The sequence below is a fragment of the Raphanus sativus genome, chromosome 1 (assembly GCF_000801105.2).
Source record: "Raphanus sativus cultivar WK10039 chromosome 1, ASM80110v3, whole genome shotgun sequence".
Classification (NCBI taxonomy): domain Eukaryota; kingdom Viridiplantae; phylum Streptophyta; class Magnoliopsida; order Brassicales; family Brassicaceae; genus Raphanus; species Raphanus sativus.
In genome coordinates, this window is record NC_079511.1 from 613,976 (window position 1) to 622,075 (window position 8,100).

At 38.8% G+C, this 8,100-nt stretch overlaps 3 protein-coding genes across 5 annotated transcripts; 1 reads left to right on the forward strand and 2 right to left on the reverse strand.

Moving 5' to 3' along the window:
* Positions 1-194: 194 nt before the first annotated feature.
* On the reverse strand, positions 195-3,426 carry LOC108832855 (phospholipase A1-IIalpha). 3 transcript variants are annotated; one of them, XM_057002709.1, is made up of 7 exons: positions 3,377-3,426; positions 3,200-3,286; positions 2,494-3,085; positions 2,000-2,129; positions 1,472-1,796; positions 1,030-1,387; positions 195-949 (listed from the first exon to the last, which is right to left on the reverse strand). In XM_057002709.1, the coding sequence occupies exons 5-7, from the start codon at positions 1,705-1,707 to the stop codon at positions 335-337; spliced, it is 1,209 nt and encodes a 402-aa protein (XP_056858689.1). In that variant the 5' UTR covers positions 1,708-1,796; positions 2,000-2,129; positions 2,494-3,085; positions 3,200-3,286; positions 3,377-3,426; the 3' UTR covers positions 195-334. The 3 variants fall into 3 exon arrangements, with proteins under 3 accessions (XP_056858689.1, XP_018461807.1, XP_056858687.1); XM_018606305.2 differs by lacking the exons at positions 3,200-3,286; positions 3,377-3,426 and adding an exon at positions 2,211-2,399 and having other exon boundaries at positions 2,494-3,189; XM_057002707.1 differs by lacking the exons at positions 3,200-3,286; positions 3,377-3,426 and having other exon boundaries at positions 2,494-3,189.
* LOC108832856 (ervatamin-B-like) lies at positions 3,137-4,473 on the forward strand. Its single transcript, XM_018606309.2, has 2 exons — positions 3,137-3,620; positions 3,704-4,473. The coding sequence occupies exons 1-2, from the start codon at positions 3,173-3,175 to the stop codon at positions 4,291-4,293; spliced, it is 1,038 nt and encodes a 345-aa protein (XP_018461811.1). The 5' UTR covers positions 3,137-3,172; the 3' UTR covers positions 4,294-4,473.
* A 371-nt stretch (positions 4,474-4,844) lies between these two features.
* On the reverse strand, positions 4,845-6,396 carry LOC108832857 (pentatricopeptide repeat-containing protein At1g06270). The gene has a single exon (XM_018606310.2). It carries the CDS (start codon positions 6,020-6,022, stop codon positions 5,000-5,002), a length of 1,023 nt encoding a protein of 340 aa, XP_018461812.1. The 5' UTR covers positions 6,023-6,396; the 3' UTR covers positions 4,845-4,999.
* Positions 6,397-8,100: the final 1,704 nt, after the last annotated feature.

Consider the following 8,100-nt stretch of genomic DNA (forward strand, 5'->3'; position numbering starts at 1 on the left):
ACTGGATACGTTAGTGAAAATTACCACAAGAAACAATATACACTAGGCAGCATAGCAATTTTCGTTTGTGATTTTGAATTTCTCAACTTTAAAATAAAAGATTCATGGACTGTTCGAAGTACACAATTAAAACACTCGTCATTGCAGATGCTTGTCTTGTTGATAATGGATTGCATCCTACATATCGACAAAGATTTGGCCCTTGGATTCTTTCTTCTTTAAATGAATTTGTGTGTACAAACAAACATATATTGTGTGGAACATTTTATAAGTTTTTGCAACTAAACTCGTATTGGTTAAGCTCTTGTAGACGCTTACTAGTTTGAGGGGGTCATCACTCATCATCATGATCTTTCCTGTGGACATCCAGCTGCCATGTGCCATCATCCATTTGAATCATCCCTTTATTTGCAAGACACCTCCAGGTACTGGGCACTAAGAACTCGTCTTTCAGAGCATCTAAACCTTTATTGACCAGCGAAATATCCCGACCAATCACCAGCTTAAATAGCCCGTCTTTGTCTTGCATCCCCGCCAAGCCGTGCAGGTATATCTCCAGGTTATGGTAGTTCCTAAAGTTTAGAGACCGTTTGAGGTAAGTCGAGTTCAATGTATTGATCTGGAGCTCCTGCCCTACTTCTGCATACAGTAAGAGTGGATAATGTGGTGCTACATCCGGAACATTGACTACTCTTAGGATGTTAAGCTGTTTGAGTGAGTCGACCGTGTTTACGAAGTCTTGGTCCCCAATTCGTGGACACCCGTACGCAAAAACTGTGATGGGAACTTGTTTTCTCTCAAGACCTGCACTGATTATATGTTTCTTGCCATTGACAAGATCTGCAGCTGCAAGAGTTGACATTACTCCGCCCAAGCTATGGCCTGTGAAAGTGATGCTCACTTCTTCGTTCTTGTAAACTTCTAGCAATCTCTTGAGCTCTCCTTGTACCTGAAACCAAGACACAAGACTCCAGTGCCATTAGGAAGAAAGGACGAGAAGTGGAAGAAAGGTAGCAAGGTGAAGAAGACCTGTTCTCGTGCGCTAGTAGTGTCATAAGGCGACTTAGCATCAGAAGAGGTGTAGACATCGAGCCAGCCACTTCCAATACGAGGCACGACCTTTGGGTTGGTTACAGGGAACACTTTGACACCCGACTCAAGTGGAAAGTCGAAGTCGTTAGCCCATTCATACGGCTGAAGAGTTCCTCTCCAAGCTACAACAATGTCTCTCCTCCCTAACAGCGCCTTGCCCTCGTCTGTAGCGACGGCTACATAACCGATCCAGTTAGTCTGCACGCGCGATGCTTCCTTTGACAAAGACTTGACGATGAAGCAGATTGGTAGGTTCAAAGAAGCTGTTGCGTAGATGTACTTGGTCACATTGTACCTGAGAATCAACCAACCGTGTGTTTGCGTTTCACATTGGTGGAAACAAAGATGAAAACATTTTGGAGGTTGTGGTGGGAAGTACCTGAAAGGGTTGGCTTTAAGGTAGCCAGTTCGAGCAAAGATTTGGCTCTTAGAGTAGTAACAATCACCGGCGTATAAGGACTTACGGTCCCAGTTAAAGGCGTCATAACCAACCTGAGCCATCTCGCCGTAGTGAATGAGGTAGCGGCGAAGATCTGAGTCAAGTGGATCAAGGAGGCCTTTCCATTTTTTTTGGCCGCTTAGGACCTTCCACCTCCTGGCTATGCCTCCCAACATGGCTTGCCTTTAGTTAGTTTTTTCCCCTGCTTTTTTTGGATGGTAACATTGCTCCTTTGTGTGAAGGAATTGGTCCTTAATGCATGGCCCTTCACATATATAGTGCCGATTTTAATTAAGTCTTTGTTAAGTGTACGCATGTTACAGTTTATAGGATAAAATCAAAAGAGTTAGGCAACTTTCAAGGTATAAAACTGATGGTATTGACGGTTAATCAACGTTTATATCATGTACTGTTAGTCACACAGAAATTCCATCAATTAAAAGGGAAATTATATCATATCTCTCTAACCTGATTCGGTTTAACCGAGCCGAAAACATCTGTCCAGAAGAAACCAAAACAGGGCGTAATGTCGTTTGCGTCTGTGCTCTCTACCATGCATCATTCTTGAAGATGTGTATTCTCATAAATGGTTTGGACCCTGAAAAAAAAAGAAACAGAATTCACCATCATATCTTACTGGTACGCTAAGCAGAACAATTAGTTCAATTCATTTTCTGACTTTCTTCTCTGTAGATGAGCCTTTCTGATACTATAGGAGAATCATTCAAAATTCAGCTAACCATCTACCGTATCCTTACTGAACAGTATCTCTCTCTCTTCTCTTTCTGAAGGAACGAGTATGTGCATATTCATGTCACATCTGAAGGGACGCAATATGAACTTGATTCCAACCATATATTCTCAGTATCTTTAACCATATGCAATCAACGAAAACTAAGAGTCAAACTAACTAGGAATATAGTGGTAAGATTTACTAAAGTGCTACAACAAGTATTTAGTACCTGGACGCCGACGGTAACTTCTTCAACGTTAAAAGACACGGCAGCCTCAAATCTCCGACTTGGGGTCAAAACTTTTTCCATAGCATGTTTTCCCAAAGCTCAAGAAGTTGAACCCACTTGGGTCAAAATTTGTATTTTATCCAGAGCAATGACAAAAGAGAGGCCATGAATTGTCAACCACGTACTGTACCAGTGCTCCAGGAGCATCCTGCAAAATGTAAAGAAGAGAAAACAAAGTATATCTTGCAGAGAAACAGAACAGGCCTATACATGAGTAACATAAACATACATCAGTCGACCTTTTTAATATCAGATTTTCTTGAAAAACGAAGAAGATAATTCATGTGCTCTCACTTTTATTTCAGCTGAGCTGCTAGATCTCTCATGATTCCAGAATAGAAAACGTATCCGTAAGATGAATGAAAAAAATTATAGGTTGTATCCAAAAAAAACACGATGCAACTTTGTACCGTAACAAGATCAAAAGAAAGCAAATTCTATGACAAACCCTTAAACCTACGTATCTCTGCATATTATCAGGGGTGAGAGAGAAGGAAACTTGTTTCATTGGAACTGCAACAAAACGCTAAACCTGTGACAAAGAGAGCAGCCACGGGACTGAGGCTTATATACTAGAAACCAAACTCATTTTCAAAACTCCAACTTAAAACAGAGAAAGATGTTGAATGTACTAAGAAATGCTAACCTGACCCTTGTCGTTCTGATCTGCTTTGTGCTGATAGCTTCAAGGCTGTGTTCCGCCAATTCTTCTGTGTACAACCCACACAACACCCTGATGAAGAAGCAGTTCGGAGAATGGCTTCAATACCACGGAAAATCATATGGAGAAAAGGATGAGTGGATGTTTAGGTTTGGGATATACCAGTCTAATCTCCAGTGGATTGACTATGTCAACTCCCTCCACTTGTCCTTTAACTTAGCGGAAAACAGATTTGCTGACATGACCAACTCTGAGTTTAAGGCCAATTTTCTCGGGTTGAACACATCTTCCTTGAGGTTAAACAGCGACTATGTGCGGGCTTGCGAACCATCAGGCAATGTGCCGGCCGCTGTGGACTGGAGGAAAGAAGGTGCTGTGACTCCTATTAGAGATCAAGGAAAATGCGGTATGAAATTATGCTCTTACAATTCCATTCTATTTGCAAACATTCATAACACAACTGTCAAGATCTGATTGCATTTTGTACAGGAGGCTGCTGGGCTTTCGCCACAGTTTCAGCTATTGAAGGAATCAACAAGATAAACACAGGGAATTTAGTAACTCTCTCCGAACAACAACTCATAGATTGTGATACCGGCAGTTACAACAAAGGGTGTAGCGGTGGATTAATGGAAACAGCCTATGAATACCTCATAGCTAATGGTGGACTCGTCGCCTTGGACGACTACCCGTACACAGCCACAGATGGTACGGGCTGCGACCAAGAAAAATCCAAAAATAAGATCGTTACAATTACAGGATACCAAAAGGTAGCACCGAACGAGGAGAGCTTACAAGTCGCTGCTGCTCAACAACCGGTGTCAGTTGGAATCGACGCTGATGGGTTTATCTTTCAGTTCTACTCTTCTGGTATTTTCACAGGTTACTGTGGGTCAAGTCTCAACCATGCTGTGACTGTTGTTGGATATGGAGAAGAAGACGGTCAAAAGTACTGGATCGTGAAGAATACATGGGGAACTGGTTGGGGTGAAGAAGGCTACATACGGATGGAACGTGGTTATCGTAAAGACAGGGGTAAATGTGGTATTACTATGCTGGCGAGCTATCCCTTGCAGTGAGTCCACGAACTCCAGAAGATTAAGAGAGCCTTTTCTTTTTCGTTAACAGAGAATTAACATGAAAATTGTCTCTATATGACAATCTGCAATAGCGCAGCTAAAATAATTACCAATGTGAAATAAAGTACTAGAGATAATTGAGAACCAGGGTGCTGTTTACAGGATTCCAAAGATAAGATGTGTCTAGTCTGGATATAATACCTGCTCAGTTAAGCACACGAGATTCGCTTGAACCATTGATACTCTCTCCTAGAAGCATCCTGTTTGAGAACCAGCTCCTTGTAACAATAAGCTTAGAATTGAGTTTAGTGATATTGAACAAAACATGGTCTCATGGACAAAATAAATCTCGAAACATAAAATAAAAGCTATAATCCTTACGAGGAAAACAAAGAGACGACATAAGTCCGCCAAACAACTTCATCATCAGTTTCCAATGATCTAAGTAAATATAATGATGCGATCACATTCTTTTCACACTGTTATACGCTCACTTGACACTACAGATACTCCACAACAGCTTTTAGGAGCTTGCAGATACATACAATATATGAGACAAACGGATCACTGCTATTAAACAAAATCTGTGTTACAAGAAACAACAAAATATCCCCCAAGTTCTGTATGAGTTTACTTTCAATCCAGTATCGTAACAGTAGCTACTCTTACAAAATTTTAACACCAATCGGATGAGTACATGAAGTACCTAAGACTTCAGTTCCGCAAGCCTTTGTCTAACAGTACAAGCAAGCTTCCATTCACCAATGCTAATCAGACGCTCGACCACTTTTTGCCTAACCTTGATATACGGTATGAATCCTTTATCAGTCATTCTCATCACCATCTTCCCTGCCAAAACGTATTCCCTAACCTCCAAGCAACCCTCGACTAACACCTCATAAGTCTCAAACTCCACAGGGTAATCTCTGCTCTCTACAAACTCAATCATCTCAATGGCTTTCCAGATTTCCCTGTTGGCTCTCAAAGCTGCTGCCACCTTTGTCAGCATCCCTTTCCGTGGAGATATCCCAGCTTTGCTCACCATCTCTTTGACAATCTTCACCACATCGCTAGTCTTTCTAGCCAAACACATTGAACTAATCACCGCGCCGTAACTCTCCACATCAGGAATACAACCAGCTCCACCCATTTCCTCCACAACTTTAACCGCCTCATCCAACTTATCAACAGCACAGAGCGACGACACTAAGTAGTTGCACGTCCCAGTATCAGGACTATACCCAATCAGTTTCATCTCACCAAGAATATCTCCAACAGACTGAGACCCTCGCCTCCGTTCAAGCCAAGCATCAGACAGAAGGAGGTAAGTCTGAGCATTAGGAAGACAGCCGGAACGAAGAGTACGCTGTAGGATCGCAAACGACAGAGGAAGCGGATCGGAGCTCTGAAGGCAGTAAGTGAGGAGGCTGGAGTAGACAATCTTGGGCAGAGAACGAGGTCTCACGGGCACAAAGCTCTGGAGGATTTCGTCGATGACTCGGATTCTGTGATGGTGATGGAAAGCGGAGAGGAAAGAGAAGAGCTTTGAGTTCTGGTAAGGCTCTTTGAGCGAGACAACGAGATGAGGGATCTGGAGATACTCTTTTGTTTCTACGGCGCATTTGATAGCCTTCTCTACCGCTTCAAAGGAAGAGACTTGCCGGGAAAAGGGGATGCGGGAGAGAGAGTAAGCAAGAGGTTTCCGCAAATGAGTCAAGCGAAATGCCATTACGTAGCACCAGAGACTGTAAAGTCATCAACTTGACATCTTAGAATCAAAACCTGGAACAGAAAGTACACAGAGAGAATGATTCGACTAATCAATTCAAAGCTAACAGGATCGAGGAGGAACGTTATTTTCCTTCACAGGGGAATATCATCGAACAACTGGACGGCGAAATGTGGAGAAAGTCAAATGAGTAGACAATGACTTGAGGTTCCGAAATCTGATCAAACTGGCTAGTAAAATCACGATACTGTAAACCGAACCACTGATAATCATCAATCCAATGCGTCGTTCCTTCACAGATTTGAGAACGATGAGGAAGGAATCTCCTCAAGGTAGACTGACTGGCGTTTAACACGCTTCTCTCGTGTTTGGGGTTTTACGTGGTTTTAAAACTAACCGGATACATTCAATAGGTTGGTTTACTTTATACCGGAACTGCTCGGTTCAACCACTCATATCTATCTTATTAAAACAGAAACATTCTGTTGGACCTAACATTTATTTTGTAAGTTTTTAAATTAAATACATCTTTATACTTTATAGTTAAACCTACATTAAATCACTAATGTTCATTTCTTTATACTACTATCCATGTTTCCAAACAATATACTTATTTCTTTATACTACTATCAATGTTTCCAAATAATATATTTTTATACTACTATCAATGTTTCCAAACAATACAATAATTAATCTTAGTTATTTTATATATATCATTTTTTCTTTAAAATTTTGTAGAAACGTTATAATTTCATAAATTGCGAAATAATGAACTTTAAAATTTGGATTATAAGATTACAAATTATGAAACTATTACAATTTAAATCCAATTAGATTACATATCGGTCATCCATCAGTTCAATCGGTTAGTCTCGGGTTTTAGTGATTTTTTTTAATATGTATATTTTAAAAACCTAAATTGAATTGTCAGATCTCCGGATTAACCGGTATAATCACAATCGGGTTGAATTTAAAAACACTGATTTAAATGCAAAAATATTTTAAATACACACTCTTTAAAAATTACCAAAATATTTGTGATTATTAGTGAAATTTTTCATCGTAAAATATTCCGCGCTTCCAAAGCGCGGGTCAAAATCTAGTGTTTTGACCTAAAGCTCGTCAACGCTTTTTTGTCCTAAACATGTAACAAAGAAAATGATCTTTCTGTTTAACAAAAAAAAGATCTTTTTGATGTATAGTATTTTTTTTTTGATGGAGTTTTTTTTTTTTGTCAACAATGGAATATTAGTTATTACTATGTGAAACTATAGTTTTGATAAAGTTGTTACTATTTTCGTTAGTTTGAATGAAAATAAAATTAGTGGACTTTGTGCAATGTGCTGACAATCTTTGAATATCTTTTTCTCTAGTTATATTTCCTTAAACTTGAATTTCAAACCTTAATCTATATATATATATATATTATATATATATATTTTAACAAGTTTATTAAAACTTGCTAAGAAGAATTTTAAGCAAAAAAAAACTTGCTAAAAAGAAAAATATTTAGTGCAAATGCACCTTTACCAAATATGTTAAGCCGGCTCTGGTAAGAAGTATTTTTTTTATTATTATTAGAAGAATAGTTGAACTTTAATATCAACAAGGCATAACATGTACTGTGGTATGGAATTGACCTTTGATATAAAACTAACTACATAATTGTGTTTATCAAACTAATCAATGACGTGCTTGATTAATAATGCTTGCGGCGGGACCAATAAAGTCTTTATCATATGAATTTACTAGGGTCGGTCCGCCCTACGGGCAGGATATGAATTATTAAACAATTTTTGCAGTTTCAGTATATGTATGATAAAAATTGTTTGTTTTATTTTTATATTTTTTTGCATGTGTTCTTGTGAGGTATGTGTACTATTATGATTTATCGCTTAAAAATAATTATCTGTTTTTTGTTTCATACTTTTTACATTTGTTTTACTGAGACGTGTATATGGGAGTTTCATATATAGTTTGTGTTAATTTTTTATTTGATAAGTAGTTGGATCTACATGTTAGTTAAAATTATAGAATTCTGAACACAATAAAAAATTAAATTACTTGAAACTAAAACT